Genomic DNA, 18472 nt, shown 5'->3' with positions numbered 1-18472 from the left:
GAAATAAAACTGAATTCCTTCTGGTTGGCACAAAATCCACACTGTCCAAATCTAACACTAGTTTCTCACTTCACATTGACAACACTGCTGTTTATCCCTCCCCTCAGGTCAAAAGTTTGGGTGTCATCCTGGACAGCACCCTCTCCTTTACTGCCCACATTATTAACATCACCCACATTAATAACATCACCTGGTCTGCATACTTTCATCTTCGCAATATCAATCGCCTTCTTCCATCACTCTCCCTTAATAGCACTTCCATACTGGTTCACATCCCGCCTTGATTATTGCAATGCTCTTCTACGTGGTCTACCACAGAAATCCCTCAATAAACTCCAGTTGGTCCGAAATTCGGCTGCACGTGTCATTTCCAGAACGCCATCCACACAGCACATCACTCCTGTCCTCAAACAGCTTCACTGGCTTCCGGTCCTTCTCCCCATCGACTATAAGATTCTCCTTCTCACATTTAAGGCCCTCCATAACCTTGCACCTCCGTACCTCACCGAACTCCTTCAAACATACATACCTTCCCGTACACTCAGGACCTCCTCTGCTTCGCTCCTCTTCACCCATTCTGCACATTTATCAACAATGGAACTAAGATCTTTTAGCTGCTCTGCCCCTCAGCTTTGGAACACACTCCCTCAGGACATCCGGTCCTTAACGACACTGTCAACCTTCAAATCACATCTCAAAACACACCTGTTCAGACTGGCCTTCCCCCCATAATATAGGTTATCTGAATTTATTGTTGCTGTTTTCTCTTACCATTTGTATTGAATTGTTTCAATATTTGTATTCTACTTATTTTAATTGTTTTTATTATTGTTGTTGTTTTGTAATTTTTAAATTTTTTTTGTAAGGTGACCTTAAGAGTCCTGAAAGGCGCCTATAAATAAATAAAAAAATGCATTATAATACTGAATGTTCAGGTAATATATTGAAGTGTCGTCACAAATGAGCATACGGACCAAACTTTTTAATATGTGAGGATTTTATCGAAAAGACAAACATCAGCACAAAAACAAAGAACAACACATTTGAGTTTAACATTCATTCATGGTCATCAGTGTAAATGAATTTACATATTTAGTCTCAGAAGTTCATACTTGTAAATTTATCAACATAAATCTCCCACTCCGCTCACCACTCATATGAGAGACACACTGGCTCCATGACAGACCAAACTCCATATTCTCAATCTATAGAGTGGTGCAGCAATAAACTATTTTTGGAGGCTAACCCTGAAGTTAGCATCGCCCTGGTTCACTCCACAAGAAGTCTATGGGATTTTTTAAATAGGATTTTAGAAAATCGCCAAAAATAATCTCTGTGACAAACACAAGTTTATGATTCTTACATGTTTTGTTCAGAAAGATAATCTTCACAGATGAAAACACACAATTTTTGAGGTGTAAATTAAATCTTGATTAGTAAAAAGTTAATGTTAGGCTGTAAACAGATGACATCACAGTCACATGACTTAAACGTCACCACTGCTTAATGTCCGTTCCGTTTTCTTTTCCGCTTATCCGTGAGGGTCGCGGGATGTTGCCGCTCTTCCCCCCTAAGGGGTTGCGGGGCTTACTGGGGCCAAATCCAGTTTCACTCTATGGGCGTAGGCCAGGGTTCACCCTGGATGAGTCGCCAGTTCATCGCAAGACCCTTACTGATGGCAGTGGCTGCCTTCACACAAGGTGCCAACTGCACATCAGGAGCAACTTTGGGGTTCAGTATCTTGCTCAAGGATACTTCGACATGCAGCTCAGTCCCGCCCTGGGGAGCTGGGATTTGAACCAGAGATCTTCTGATCACCAGTCAACCAGCTCTACCCACTGAGCTACAGCCCTGCTTAATGTCTTACTACAAAAATACTATACACGTTTTCTATAAACTGATCAATGTACAAGTTGTAAAGTTAGAGTAAGAATAGTTTGTAATTAAAGTCTGGTCACACGCTGTCTCCTGATTGGTTTGAGAATGAATACGACAGAAACATCAGTTAATAAAACAATCAGAGCCATAGAACATAGAACAGTCCTTTGATTATAACTTTACTTATATTGCAAGAAGCATTACTGTCATGTAGTTCATGAAAGCTAAATAAAGTGTCACCAGGAGAGTCACTGAGTGTGTTTCTCATTCAGGTCTCTGGATTCAGCTGCTCAGAGAGCTCTGTGCTGTTGGCAGGAGCTGCAGGTCAGAAACAAACATCCTGGATTGAACTTTTATAAACAATAAATACAGGAAACAGTGTTGAAAAGGTTAATCTGCACACTAATGTGAAACATATTTTAATCTAAAACATGAAGTGTGAGTCAGATCAGCTGAAATAGAACGAAAGTAAGTTTTACTTACAAGATGGAGGGCTGATGGCTGAAATCAAAACAAGACAAATAATTTCAGTCACAGTTGTAAATGCCTGATTATCTTTAGTCACTTTATTCCTCTCTTCTACTCACTCAGTCTATTTAGTGCTGACTGTATTTACTTTCTCTGATGCTTGTTTTAATTTAGCAACCTGAATTATTGAAATCATCTCAAAGACTGATATCAAAGTAGTGAAATCTTTCCTTTTTCTCTCTCACCTTTCTTCTTTTTGTAAACGATGAATCCAGCAGCACCGATGAGAATGAGAGCAAGAACAACCACTGCAGCAGTGACGAGGACGGTCATGTTACTGGACTTCACTGTTGAATACAATAATAGTTTATTATTACTGTTTTTGTTGTTGTTCCCATGCACTCCCCTTCAGCAGCCTCTGATCTCACTCTTACCCCAGTTGGTTCTGATCCGATCTTTCTCCAGTTTGGTGATGATGTCCTCCTTCACACCATAGAGCTGAAACACACAATCGTACCTCGTCCAGTCTTCAGGTGTGACTGATGAAAGGTTCAGCTCAACACTCATCTGGAAGGTTCCATCGTGGTTGGGGAGGATCTCTCCGTGGTCCACCTCCTCATGAAGCTCCTCTCCATCTTTCCTCCAGACGAGTGAGGCTCTGTGAGGGTAGAAACCTGTAGCGAGGCAGCTGACTGGAGAGGAGGGAGTCTTCTGGAGGAGAGACACTGAGGGAAGATCTGGAGAATAAAGAGAGAGATATTAAAGAGGAAAGAGGAAAAGAAACAAGGTAAAAGAAAGATGAAGAAATTACATTTGGAATCAATAACAAAAGGTGTGAGGTGTTTTCAAGCAAATGTTGAACACATTTATTGGATGTATTTTGTTCCTGAAGAAACATCTACAAACCTTTTAGAATATTAAAAATGATGGATCATATACATCCTTTTTTACTTGCTAGCAGACTTCATCTGCACTATTTTGTTACAATACTATGTTTGTTGGCACATCACTGCTGCAAACTGTTGATCAGGGGAACAGGGTGAAACCAGCAGCAGGATGTGAATCATGTCATGTGCTTGTGACAGTTTGTAATAGTGTCGGTTGCTAAATATAGATTTTTTAAAAAGCAGCAGGACAGTGTTGATGGTGGCCAAGTAATGTGCTCCATGTATCCAGACCACAGTGTAATTATGACAGGGTACATAACAACACATCTGCTACACAGCCTTCACATGATCTGTATACAGACAGAGGAGGGAACTACACCACCACTAAAGACACTCACTACAGTCAGAGAAGAACAATGTCTGTCTGTTCTTATGATTCACAGTCAGGTCGTCAATCACAGTGTCAATGTTCAGTGGAACTATTTCTATTGTGAAACACTGAAACTGTAAAATCACTTTCCTTAAACTAACTGTGACATCACAGTCTGACCTTTGATGGTGAGTGATGTCTCCCAGAGATGGCTGTGATTGGTCAGGACTAAAACAAATGTAAGCACTACAAAAAAGCTGATGTCAGACAGGTTGGATTAATAATACAATGACAGTTCAGTCTGAGCAGCCTATATGAAGATCACTGTGTCTAATAAACTACATCAGGTCAGGTGATCCTACCTGTTCTCAGCAGAACGCTCCTCCCATAATCCACATACATCTTAAGCTGCTCAGGACAAAACTGAGTCAAAACAGTCTCAAAGGATTCTCTCTTATCTTTATCAGCGTCCCATATCAGTTTGGCGATGACAGCCTCAGGTCTTAGAGCGATCCATGTGAATGTTTTTGGATCCAATTCCATGAGATCTTCTCCATCATAACCAGTCTGAGCGAAACCTTTGACCTCATCAGTCTCATCATCCCACTCACAGCCTCCCATCATCTGTAAAACATGGACACCTGAGACAGAGACAGAGACTGTAATTAACACTGATTCACAGATGAAACATTTCATGCGATCATGAATCAGATTATTATCAGTAGTTCATGTTGAACAGCTTCAGCAACAAGTCTAACTATCAGCTGATTAATGTTGACATGATGAATGACAGGTAGTGGCTGGACCACTGAAGACAAACTGATATGATGGTTTACTTTACATGAATCTCTATTTCAGGTTATGTGTAAAATGATGTTAGAGTTTGAACTGATTGGTATCTTGAGGACCTGGGTCACTTTACAACTAAGATGCAGAACAGTAAAAAGTTCAAGCGAAACTCGCCAAAAAGCAACCAAGGCTTTATTTGGGATTGAATATGAGTCAAACCTTCGTGTAAAAGCATAATTGCGACGAAAGAGGCACTTCTAAGATTTATCGTAGTTTCGGTTTTTGGCGCATTAATTTTGAACGGGAGTGCATTGGGCAAGACACGCTAGCATGACAGGCAGGAGAGTGATGGTGAACCGCTCCTCAAGCGTGCCTCTCAGGTCGCACTCAGGGATCGACACTTTTTGAATGCCATGATGGCGACGCGCAGGAGATGCAGCAGCTAACGTGAGTAGTTCAAAAACCTTCTTTTTCATAAATTCTGTGTACACAAACAATGTTCTCAATGCTCGTGTTCATGTGTAGAGACCCTGGTGATACTACGAGCAAAGTTTCATGTTGTGTCGAGCCTTCTTAGTGTTCTAAAATTAACACAAAGGTTTGACTCATATTCAATCCCAACTAAAGCCTTGTTTGCTTTTTGGTGAGAGTTTCACTTTAAACAGGCTATAACATGTTACATACTGTACCTTCACTTTGATTGAAGAGACTCGTCAAAATGTAAGTGAACGTTTTGAAGATAGGCGACAAATGGCGACATTCTTTTTTGTACTGCACCAACCACTCAGGATATTCTGTTAAGAATGATTTTGCAATGTCCTGTTTTGGATCCAGCCTGTTGTTGCTGTCACAGTACCCCAACAGAAGTTCATCAATTTCTGCTGTCACCACGAATTCTGGGATGTTTTGGATTCCAGTTGATGAAGTTATGAAAGTCTTCACGGAGTGCAGCACTGCAGGACAAACAAAGGAGCTTATAAATAACACTAATCATTGTTACGGCTTCCTCCGATACTTAAATAGCACGGCTCAAAAGAGGAAGCAACACACAAAGAAATGCCACTCACAAAGTCCGCAAGAATGCCAAATTTATTATTACTCTCAGAGAGAGGGAAACAAAAACCAGGAGCAAACAAAAGAGGGACAGGAGACCCCGGCAAAAAGAAACCAAACGTGGGATGATGCGGGACCAGCCACACAATGGGCCGTCGCTCCCGCACCTTTCCCCTGAACTGCCTAAATGATCGCTAAACCTAAAACAAAAGGCGAACAACAAAACTGCCGGTGATCTCCAGCCCTGAAAGCAGAATAACAAAGACAATCAACCCTCAGCACCCAAGGCGCACGGGGGGGGGGAGAAAGGACTTCGTAACCTGGCTCGAACCATCAGGCCAGGAGGAAACGGGAGGAGAAGAGTCTCCGCTGGTGTGCTGCTGCTCGTGTGTCATTCCCCCCCTGTGTCGCTGTACTCTGGCCCTTATAACACCTCCGCCCACTCCAGAGCCCCGATTCCGCTCAGGTGTGCTCAGCTAACGGGGGAGGAGCGCTACCTGCAAGAGAAAGAAACACAGGGAAGAGAGAGAGAGAAACGCACACCCGCCCCACGTAACACCCCCACCCTAAAACAGTGAATGGGGGAAGCACCGCTACCATCATTCGCTCTTCATAGTCCATAACAGCGCGACAAGGTGTCGGCCACAACGTTCTCTCGGCCCTTTACATGTCGGATCATGATGTCAAAGGATTGTAGGAACAATGCCCAACGCATTAGTCTATGATTTGTATTGCGCATTTGATTTATAAACACGAGGGGGTTGTGATCAGTATAAACGACAACGGGCGCACTAGCAGAGCCGACGTAAACCTCAAAATGCTTGAGGGCCAAAACAAGTGCGAGAGCCTCCTTCTCAATCGTGGAATATACCCGTTGATGCTTATTAAACTTCTTAGAGAAGTATGAGACAGGATGCTCCACATCATCATCCCCATCCTGGAGCAGGACAGCCCCCGCCCCTGCGTCACTGGCATCAACAGCCAGTTTAAACGGGCGGTCAAACGCAGGCGCCGCCAGGACGGGCGCATGAGCCAACAAAGCCTTCACGCAGTCAAACGCTCGCTGACAACTTTCAGACCAGTGGAAACGCGTTTTGGGGCTCAACAGATCGGTAAGAGGGGCGGCTACAGCAGAAAAATTATTACAGAAACATCTGTAGTACCCCGCCATCCCTAAGAAGCAAAGCAGCTCCCTACGGGATCCAGGAGCAGGGAACGACCGTATGGCCTCAATTTTCGAGTTCACTGGTTTAACTTGGCCCTGTCCCACAACTTTTCCCAAGTACTCAACAGTAGCTCGCCCAAACTCACACTTAGCCAGATTAAGCGTGAGATTTGCGTCGCACAACCTCGTGAACACCGCTTTAAGCTGTCGAATATGTTCATGCCACGAATTCGAATAAATCACAATATCGTCCAGATATGCCTCGCACCCCGACAAGCCTGATAAGACTATGTTTACAAGCCGTTGAAATGTAGCAGGTGCATTTCGCACCCCAAAGGGCATCACTGTATACTGCAGGAATGACCCCGGTGTCACAAATGCAGAAATCTCCCTTGCCCGCGGAGTCAGCGGCACCTGCCAATACCCTTTTAACAGGTCAAGCTTTGTTACATATGTGGCGTTCCCAACATGGTCAACACAGTCTTCAACTCGGGGAAGAGGATAACAGTCTGGCTTAGTGACCCCATTTACCTTACGGAAGTCTGTGCAGAACCGATCCGAGCCATCAGACTTATCGGCTAATAGACACGGTGAGCTCCATGAACTGGAGCTGGGCTCTGCAATGCCATTTTCCAGCATATAGGTGACCTGCTGTTGTAAACGGAGGCGCTTATTGGGGTTGACCCGGTATGGATGCTGCTTAATTGGCGGCGAATCGCCAACATCAATGTCATGCTGCAGCACATTCGTCCTAGTCGGCACATCTGAAAACAGAGAGAGATGGGATTTTATCAGACTGACCACATCCTCATGCTGAGCCTGAGTTAAATGCGGGAGACACACATCCAGTTTAGACAGCATTTCAAAGTTTTTCAACCGTCCCTGGACCATGACGGCAGACGGTCCAGTGATGTCTTCATCGTCGGACACGGCTGGGGCCACCAGAGCCTCCGGGGAATCAGCACCGGACAGCACCCCAGTCCCCTGCGCCTCATTAATCACTTCAACACTGGACAGCGACACAACCACCTTCTCATCTGTATTGACAGGGACAGATTCTCTGTCCAGGTAAGGCTTCAACATATTTATGTGACACAATCTGCTCTTCCGTCGGTGTTCAGGCGTCGTGATTATGTAATCTCGGTCATTTACTTTCTCTCGGACTAGATATGGTCCGCTATAACTAGCCTGCAAAGTAGAGCCATGAATAGGTGACAACATCAGCACTTTATCACCTGGGTCGAAAGATCTACTCTTTGCACCCACATCAAACCACGTTTTCATCTTCGTCTGAGCAACGGACATATTTTCTTTTGCTAACTCACAAGCGTGGTGAAGCCTGGAACGAAAATCACTTACATAATCACACAGATTTTTTTGTTCGTCACCACCCAGCCACTTTTCCTGCAGTAGTTTGAGAGGGCCACGCACTGTGTGTGCAAACACTAGCTCCGCTGGGCTGAACCCCAAAGACTCTTGAACCACCTCTCGGGCCGCAAAAAGAAGTAGATGGACACCCTCATCCCAGTCCTTATTGGACTCAATGCAGTAAGTGCGGAGCATAGATTTTAAAGTCTGATGGAAACGTTCAATCGCCCCCTGACTTTCTGGGTGATACGCACTAGAGTAGTAATGAGTGATGTCCAACTGCTTCAGCACTTGTGCGAAAATTCGTGACATGAAGTTGGATCCCTGGTCAGTTTGCACTATTTTAGGTAAACCAAACATCGAGAAAAACTTCAACAGGGCTTTCACAACGGTTTTAGTCGTAATTTTTCGCAGAGGAACAGCTTCAGGAAATCGAGTTGCTGAGCACATGATGGTTAAGAGAAACTTGTTACCCGCTTTTGTCCGCGGCAAAGGACCAACACAGTCCACAATAACTCGCTCAAATGGCTGTGTCACCACTGGAATCGGGTAAAGCGGGAAAGGTGGAATGGTCTGATTCGGTTTACCCGCAACCTGGCACACGTGACAGGTTTTACAGTATTGTCTCACGTCACGCTTTAACCCTGGCCAGAAAAAACATCGTAGAATACGATCATACGTTTTATTAACCCCTAAGTGGCCAGCGAGTGGATTATCATGAGCTAGTACTAGAATTTCCTGCCGGCGAGGTTTCGGAACTACCACTTGAGTCAGTGTACCCCAATCATCCTGTAAGGATGCGTATCTTGGCATCCATTTACGTACAAGCACCCCATCACGCAGAAAGAAGCAGGTGGGCAACTTCTCAACCTCACCTGCCGGAACGATGGCATCAAAACAGAGAGCTAAAGATGAGTCATCTTTTTGGTCGATAATAAGTTGTTCCCGCGACATCTCTACTTTGACGCTAAGGTCCTTAGCAGGAGAGAAAACAGTCGGAGCTTCAGGAGTGACTACCGGTGTAGATGGTGTGGGAGGGGGAACTAGTGGCGCGGGGTCTGGACAATCGGACTTAGCCCTGAAAATGTCAGCCGCCTCTACCTCACCGTTCCCACCCGTTAAACATCTCTTTTGTCCGGCTCGCATCGCCCGAGTGACCACACAGACTGTAAATACCTCTGGGAACCTCTGGCTCAGGTCATCGGAGTGCCCCGACAGTGGAACAGCCGTAACTTCAGGGTTTAGCAACACTTTACCCCACTAATAGGAAACTGCGGGCTTACGCCCACCACCACGGGCCCCTTCACCAACTTGGAGTCTAGATGAACCGTGTGCAAAGGTACACCCACGTACTGCATACCAAAACCTCGAACCAAGACTTTAGTATTAGTAGAGGACGTATCTGAAAATGGAAGCACCCCTTCCAGGATGACCGATTGTGAGGCTGCACTATCCCTCAGGATGGTAACGGGGATTTTCGATGACTGTTCTGATAGGGACACGGTGCCTTTCATAAGAAACGGGGCATACACATCAAGATTGGACTCAACTAGAATGGGCTGCTTAGGCCCGAACTGTATTTTCGGGGAGAATTCTGTTTTCAACAGGTTTACGGCTTTTGGGGATTTATTTTGTTTTTCCAAAGCAAAACATTGACTTATGGTGTGTCCGCGCTTTTTACAATAAAAACAGATTGGCCTGTCCTTTGTGTCAGCACTTTCTTTATTAGGAGGCTTAGCCTCATCTTGAAGATGTGACTTTATAGGGAAAACAAAAGGATTGGCTACAGGTGCACTACGTTCAGCGGACAGGTGAGGCCGCTCAAAGTTATACCTATGCGTAAGAACATATTCATCAGCCAGGACCGCCGCGTCAGAGACTGTGGATGCTTTCTGTTCGTTCACATACGTGGCGATCCTGTCTGGTAAGCAGTTCTTAAATTCCTCGAGTAATATCAGATTACGCAGGCTAACAAAATCAGCTACACTTGTAGCCCGACACCAACGACCAAACATAATTTCTTTATTGCGACCAAATTCCTGATAGGTAAGGTCATCAGTTTTCTTTAAGCGGCGAAACTTCTGGCGATACGCCTCTGGCACCAGCTCATACGCTCTCAGCACAGCTGATTTGACCTTTTCATACTCCAGACTCGACTCAGGTGACATGGATGTGTAAGCATCTTGGGCTTTGCCTGTAAAGACACTTTGCAAAAGTAACGGCCAAATGGTCTTAGGCCATTTTAACGTTTCTGCGACGCGTTCAAACAGAGTGAAGTATTTATCCACATCCTGTTCACTAAAGGGAGGGACCAAACGAACGCACTTATTAACATCAAAATCAGGCCCTTTCAGGTCGAGTTCCTTCAATCGAATTTGTTTATCAGCCTCGATTTTCCTAGATTGCAATTCATAATCAAGTTCTTTCTCTTTTATTGCCAGTCGGCGCATTTCTATGTCCAACTCCTTCAAGCGGAGCTGTACCGTCGGATCTGTCCTCCCTGCAGATGAAGTTTCTGCAACCACAGTGGTTTCACAAGGAAAAACCCCTTTATCAGTCAAAGCAGTCACCAACTCCGACTTTACCACCTCCTTTTTCGCCTGTTTAAGCAAAGTGACACAAAAATGGTCCGCAATAGCCAACAAGTTGTCTTTCGTGCAAGTATGTAACTTATCCAAAGTAGGCTGTTCTACAAAGTCCTCGAGGTTAAACTCCATTTTCAGGAGCAAATGACACCACCACCCCGACAGAAAAAACAAATCCCTGTTAAGTTAATACAAACAGGGAAATATCCCATGCACACAAAACTCAATGATCAGCAGCAGCAACACCCAAAATGAGAGGGGAAAAAAAAAGAAAAACAAAACAAAAAAAACCAGTGGCATTTACAAACGCACATACAACAAAAAAAAGAAGTAGGCAATGTGGCTTCACAGCAAACCATACAAAATCACAGCGGCTCTCTCATCAGACCACGCTTAATGACGGAAAAGGGACGCACAGTTACGATACCGTTTATTTATACAAGCACCTGTGCTGACGCCAAAAATAACAGCTATACACCTAGGCATAGCAAAAAAAAATTTTCAGCTGCCGCACCACACCTTCAACAGCCTACGGACTATTTATGCGGTAAACCGCGTTTGGACGAGCCCCCAAATATGTTACGGCTTCCTCCGATACTTAAATAGCACGGCTCAAAAGAGGAAGCAACACACAAAGAAATGCCACTCACAAAGTCCGCAAGAATGCCAAATTTATTATTACTCTCAGAGAGAGGGAAACAAAAACCAGGAGCAAACAAAAGAGGGACAGGAGACCCCGGCAAAAAGAAACCAAACGTGGGATGATGCGGGACCAGCCACACAATGGGCCGTCGCTCCCGCACCTTTCCCCTGAACTGCCTAAATGATCGCTAAACCTAAAACAAAAGGCGAACAACAAAACTGCCGGTGATCTCCAGCCCTGAAAGCAGAATAACAAAGACAATCAACCCTCAGCACCCAAGGCGCACGGGGGGGGGGGAGAAAGGACTTCGTAACCTGGCTCGAACCATCAGGCCAGGAGGAAACGGGAGGAGAAGAGTCTCCGCTGGTGTGCTGCTGCTCGTGTGTCATTCCCCCCCTGTGTCGCTGTACTCTGGCCCTTATAACACCTCCGCCCACTCCAGAGCCCCGATTCCGCTCAGGTGTGCTCAGCTAACGGGGGAGGAGCGCTACCTGCAAGAGAAAGAAACACAGGGAAGAGAGAGAGAGAAACGCACACCCGCCCCACGTAACAATCATAAATATGATGTTAAGTGAAAACATAAATATGATATGAAGTGTGTGTGTTTGCTGGAAAGGAGCAAAATCCAAAAGTTTCAAATGTAATGTGCAGAACAAACAGCCTCCATTCAGTGTGAACACACACTCATCATCACCACTCAGAAATATGATGAAGTCAGTATGATTCAGTTAAAACAGTCTGATCAAGTTGAAGCAGGTGAGTGGTCAGTAACGGACCAAGTTTAGTCAGAATACATTTCATCACAGAAAATACAAAAATGAATCTAATAAACACATGGCTTTACAGTCGATGTTACTTTACTGTCACAACAATAAACCGTGACGCCATCAACTATTCATTTATCATGAGGGACCAGGACCATCTAACAGTTCTTTTGGATATTGTACTGTTGTGTGCCAAGCAGGACTTCCCCCTACGTGGACACAGGGAAAATGCAGACGCTCTCAATAATGAAAACTTTCTGAAACAGTTCAAGTTCATGAGGATCCAAAATCATCTGGAGCAGCTGCCCAGAAACAGAACTTTGATGAGTCCAGATGTTCAAGATGAGCTGCTGGAGTCAGCAGCCTGTTTGCTGTTGTTCAGGATCAGATCTGAAGTCCTTGAACCAGGCAGCTATTATGTCCCGATGGCAGACGGATGTAAGGATGAGTCAAAGTGTGAACTCATAGCTGTTAGTGTGAAATATGTTCACACAGGGAAAATAAAAGAACAGACCACCAGGTTCAAGGACACAAGTATTTCAGAGAAGATATTACAGGTTATTGAACCACTGCAACTTGACCCATCTCTGTACGTTGGCTTTAGTTTTGACAGCGTTTCCGTTGTGTCAGGAAACAAGGGAGGTGTGAATGTGATTCTGAAACAATCTTTTCCTCGAGCCGTGAACGTCCACTGTCACTCTCACAGACTGAATTTAGTGTCTCTCAGCACGTTAGCACATTCTTTGATACAGTGAACAACCTGCCAACACGTACGCATTTTAAGTACGCTTGTACGCATTGCTGCTCTCCAGGTATGCATTTTGTATCATCTCACAGTTTGACAGTTTCAGTTTCCATGCAAGTTCAATCTGTGAAGTTGATACTGCCGCTGGGCCACAACAATCTGTGTGTAAGTGGAGTGAAAATCGTTTGGCCAATCAGAGCACTGCATTTTAACACCCTTGCCCACCTGCCCCTCACAGCCAAATGCCAATTCAATTCAGTGCCCCCGAATCCATCACTACTATTGACAAAACTGTGGGCTTGTGTGCCATGGTGGTGGAACTGCCTCAAAAAAAGCTTTGGAAACCTCAAAGATTTCTTGACAGCTTTCGGGGAGATGGCCTTGCCTCCACATGTCCAGGCTACCCCATCATGCGTTCTGCACCTTGTGCAAGACAGACGTTAACATCAGTCACCAAGGGGCAACTGGTAATGAGCACAGTCCCACACACAAATACTCCCCAGGCCCTCAAAACATAATGATATTAAAAATAAAAGCACGATGAGAAAAAACATTCTTAGTGTCAATAGGCTAGCCTATCACACCCACCATCCTTCCCATTAGTGGGGGCGCAGTTAGAAAAGTGATGAAATGTCCAGAAATCTAGAAAGTTTTAGACAGGCTAGGTGCTTATAAAATTTCTTCAAGGTTGGCAGGTTTGATGCTGGAGCTCCGAATCTGGAGCAGTGAGCAAAAATACTGACGTTACTCGATGTAATGGATAGATAGATAGATAGATAACTTTATTTATCCCCGAGGGGAAATTAGGTAATCGTAGCAGCGGTACAATACAATCAGAAATACAAAAAAAACAATAAGAGTACAATATCGCAGTTTAAAACACTAATTACAATATAAATATACATAAGATGCTTAGCAGTTCCATATTAGAAGTGTTTGCAGAGTGTGTTGAAAGCAGCGGTCATGATTCCATCATGGCAGCCCTGCCTTTTCCCTTGTGTGTGTTTTGTGTCCCTGTCTGTATTATTCCTCCTGTGTCTCTCCCCCCGTCTGTTCTGTATGTGTGCATATGGGCGTGGCTTCTTTTCCACAGGCAGTGCCAGGTGATTACACTCCACTAATCAAGTCTCCCATAAAGCCACTGGTTTCCCTCCTGATCATCGCCAGATCGTTTCATAAGTCAACGTGGTTGTTTGAATCCCGGCTCCTTTGTATTTTTGCCTTCATGCTCTGTGCTTTAGCTTGTGAAGCTAATCCTCCTGTTTGTTCCCACCTCGCTTTAGATTGCTGTGCTTGCTGTGCAGTCTCGAGCTTTGCTTTCTCCCTGCCTGTCAGTGGACCTGCCTGCCTGTTACCAGCACTCCTTTCTTCCCACTCAGTGTGAGTCCGCCGAAGAGACGGACCACTCTGCCCCGTGCCGCAGCACCGCCATCGTCCTACTGCGGACCTCACGTCATGACACCTTCACCTAAGCACTCACCGGTGACTTCACCTACCACGTCTGGATCCTGGGACTTTGCACCACCCCTCCACCTCGCACCTGTTTTTGCACCTTTTGAACATTAAAGACTTTTGTTGTTGCACTGTTAACCTGAGTCGAGTCGTGCATTTGGGTCCAGATCCAACACAAAACCTTAACAGCAGCGGTCAAACAAAGGTTGAGGCTCAGTCTCTGCTGCAACAACTACAAACAAAACAGTTTAGATATTTACTCGTCACATTTGGGGAATTATTGAAGTTGAACAATTTTGACACACAGGGTTTACAAAGCCCAACATTATCACTTTCTGAGTGCACTGACCTATTTGAGGGACTACAAGAGAGCCATGCTCAGTTTAGAGATGATTCAGAGTGAGATTTTGAACAAGTTATGAAGCTAACAGAACAGCTGATGCAATAAAATGAAATCAAGAGCTAGAACCAGAGACACATCTGGAATGATATCCTGACAGACAGCTGACAGAGCTGGACTCTTGTTTCCAGGAGGATCAGTACAGTCCAAGACATTTACACAGAAGGACTCTGTGGACCCGTGTGATCACTATCTCATCTCGGTTGAGGTAGGTTGAATAAACAGCACTATTCATTGAGCAGCTGCGTCGGAAAGTTCTCAGTGGGCTGGAATTTCCATTCCTCATGGAAGTATTGGACGTTTGTTTGTAGTTTAATGAATGAGAAATGAGAGATCGACAGTGATAGGACGAGATGGTGTGAGCCTCGTGGTGGCAGGTTTTCTCACAGGAAGCCAGTTGGGACTTGTCTGCTGCTGCCCCAAGGTAGATATATTAAATCAGGCTGTGACCAATACTCTGCTATGTGCACCACTCAAATGAAAACTGATGGAGAAACACAGATGTGAGTGAGAAGATGCCTTCACGAAGTGTCAGGTCCAACAATAACCAAACAGCAGTCTCACAGCTCTTTGTATCCGAAGCATCTCCTGAAGCTGATACAGTAAGTTTCTTAATCACTTCTATGATGGAACATGTCGTTCTATTCAGATTATATTTAATCTCTGGATGAATTTCCTAGCAAACACATGAATCACACAACAGACAAGGGACTGATTTCCTGGTTAAATGTCAGTGGTGGGCGTGTCCTCGTGTGGACTGACCTCAATAGAAGGCTGTGTGATGCATAAACACTGATTCATTTAAATATGAAAGAATATCAATACATTGTCCGAAATGTGAAGAAAACACAAAACTATCATATGTTAATAAATAATGCTGTATCACTCTGAAAACCTGTGTGTGCTGTAGAGACGATGTGCTGCTCTTTCTGTGGGTGTAAATATGTTTTAGTCTGAATCAGGATGTAACAGACAGGTTTTAGTTGTGTCAGCCTTTATAGACTGAGCTCTTCTGGTTGTTTCATGTTGTACAGGCAATGTTTTGTTCTTATTGTGATGCAGAATGTTAAATTGTCACAGTTTGTCCTTTTTTGCTGTTTTTAAGTTTTTTGTTCTGATAAAAGATGGCCCACATCATTCTGCACTGAACCACCCAAAGTCCAGTTTCTGCTGCTCCACTGGAAGTGAAACTGAACTCAGCGGAAAGAGTTGAGTGGACTGTGAAGTTTAAAGAGTTTAAAGGTTTAAAATGTGATCTTACCTGGTGATGAAACGTGACAGAAGAGAAGCAACAACAATAACGTTCTCATCTTGATTTGATGAAGACGAGTGAGTGAAGGACCGAGCTGGATCAACTGTTCACTGTTGGTCATCCTTCGCAGAGGGAAGTGAAAGTGTTTCTGTCCTGAAAACCAGTGATCCAGTCCTCACCAACACCCTCACATACAGTAACGTGTTAACAGTGAACAATACAGTTAGTTCCGCAAAGTCATTATCTTAAAACAGCCCCGACCACAGAGCCAAGGTCAGCTTGTCCAGTGAACTCCCTCACTTTGTTTTTCATATAACTATGGTGAAAAAAGAAACAAAAAAACAAATCAGGACTGAACAGATTCAGAGTCAGAAACTGGGTCTGACTGGAGAATTTATTTTGTCTTATCTCTGAGTTCAAGTGAGCGACACTTGATGTCTGTCTGACTGCAGGTTGGTGGATGATTCCCACATTTTTTCTCTCCCCTGTGAAGAACTCTGATTCAGCACATCCTGCAGACCCAGTCATGGGCGGGAACCAGAGGACCATCCAGGAATCTGGACCTGCCAGGAGAAAACAGCATCATGTCTTATAAAACCACATCTACACAATCCTGATGAGGATTAAGATGAGTTTTTAAGAATTACTTCCTCATAATCTGAAAAATTACTTTTTTTTATGTTGACTTCCTCTTGTTCCCCATGTCTTGTGATTGTTACAGAGAAAAACATGACATTTCTCAGGGATTTAACACAAAGCTGCTTTACTTTGCTGTGGGAAAGTAACTTTTGCGAGGATTTTCTTTAAAGTTCTAGATTTAAGTTGGAAAAAATTTGGCTCTCTATCTTATAATGTCTGTGTTGTTCACCTGGAGGTGTGAATAGTTCATGTCACAGAATTTATAGTTTAGCCGTCTCATTTGAAGTCATCCAGATTGTGTTTGTAAATCAAGAGTCTTCATTCAGTCTCTCAGAAAGCTCAGAGCTGTTGTCAGGATCTGTAAGGACAAACACACTGTTAGTCCATTTATCCTGCACTGACATGCCTTTAAGAAACAACTACAACCTGTTGACATTTGCTCTCTCTCTCTCTCTCTCTCTCTCTGAAACCTGCTTAACCTGCTTCTACTTTGAGTTCACCTTCTCTTGTGTCTATTAGAGATGGGGATTGGAAGGATTAGAAAGTGTTTCAAGTTATCATCATCTGACTTCAACCAAAGTTTAATCAAGTTTAAAATCTGACTTTGTCAGACTGATCTCGTGCACAAACAAGCTTTTAATCAGGGATCAAACTGAACGGAGTGATATTAATAATGTACAGTATTATATGGTAACTGTGCTTATGTATGTATTGTATGTATTTCTTTTTTACTCTTCAGGTGTTACCTCTGTATATGTGATTTCATTATTGTTGAATGTTGCTCGTACATTTAATGTTTTTTCCTCCCAACTAACACGTTTGTGAGTGAACACGTTTCATCATGTTTTTCACTTTGAGTGTCTCAGTTTTCTACATCATCATTTGTTTCATTTTCTTTCTAAACAGATCCTCTGATCACCTCGCAGGCAAAGAACAACAGATTTGTTCTGACGTGCTGAAGCTTCTGAGTGCAACACCACTATAATAAACACAGATCTCAGGTCTGTAACAGTCTGTCAGATGTAATGTGGGTGCTAACTACAAACTAAAGTCATTACATCAGAACAATGTTGTGTGTTGAAAACCTGCATGTTAAAGTAAACGTGTACAACACTGTGATCTGACACTCTTACTGAAATTACATCGTGCAGAAACAAGTGACAGAGACACCATTTATCTGTTACAAGACACTGTACCATCAGAATGATTCTGAAGCTGTTCTTTTAAGGTGAACAAGTTCAGTTCAAACAACTTAAGTGTTCATGCTAAGCTAAGCTAACCTTGTCTGGGAGCTAACTCTGCTCAGAGTGAACACTGATATCAATCTTCTCATGTAAATCCTCTGTATGTTCAAATACTGAATATTCAAATAATATAATTAATGCAACTACAGTCACAAAGGAGCATGTGGATGAAGAAAAAGAGACAAACTTTTTAACTTTGAGGATTTTATTGAATAAACAAACATCAGCACAGAAAGAAAGAACAATACATTTGACTTTGACATTCATTCATGTTCATCCCTGTAAAGGATTTCAGTATATTTAGATAAATATCCTCCACTCTGCTCACCCAGGAGGAACAGTCACCCTGAGGTCATGCTCGGGGTCAAAGGCTTCTGTGTGTGCAGAGCTTCCTTTTCCTCTTCCTACACCAGATCTTGTTGGTAGTGGAACAAACGGTTGTATTAAGCAGCTGGTCAGATCAGGTGCTGCCTCCCAAACAGGCCACATTCTGTTCCTCCAACATCCAACCTTCACTATATCTCAGAAGAGAGACGCACTGGCTCAAACTCCATATTCTCCCAACAATGACAACATGACTCAGGTAAGCACATTTCCACAGAGTATTCTGTGGCAGGTAAAATAATCACAGACAGGAAGTTTGTTTCTGCAGAACTGGCACAGAACAACATTGTTACCACATGTACTGTTGAACCTGTTCTCCTCCATCGAGCTTCATTAAATACTTCAGTGTAAGTAATCACATCTCCTGAATCTCCTTCTTCACCTGG

General features: G+C 43.8%; 1 protein-coding gene across 1 annotated transcript; it reads right to left on the bottom strand.

The window, feature by feature from the left end:
- Positions 1-979: 979 nt before the first annotated feature.
- LOC115577539 (major histocompatibility complex class I-related gene protein-like) lies at positions 980-16015 on the bottom strand. Its single transcript, XM_030410427.1, has 7 exons — positions 15829-16015; positions 5082-5345; positions 3966-4244; positions 2781-3083; positions 2592-2693; positions 2362-2379; positions 980-2196 (listed from the first exon to the last, which is right to left on the bottom strand). The coding sequence occupies exons 1-7, from the start codon at positions 15938-15940 to the stop codon at positions 2147-2149; spliced, it is 1128 nt and encodes a 375-aa protein (XP_030266287.1). The 5' UTR covers positions 15941-16015; the 3' UTR covers positions 980-2146.
- Positions 16016-18472: the final 2457 nt, after the last annotated feature.

Source organism: Sparus aurata, unplaced genomic scaffold (genome assembly GCF_900880675.1).
Source record: "Sparus aurata unplaced genomic scaffold, fSpaAur1.1, whole genome shotgun sequence".
Taxonomy (NCBI): Eukaryota; Metazoa; Chordata; class Actinopteri; order Spariformes; family Sparidae; genus Sparus; species Sparus aurata.
The sequence above is the reverse complement of the archived record's forward strand: the minus strand, read 5'-3'. Positions and strand labels throughout refer to the sequence as shown.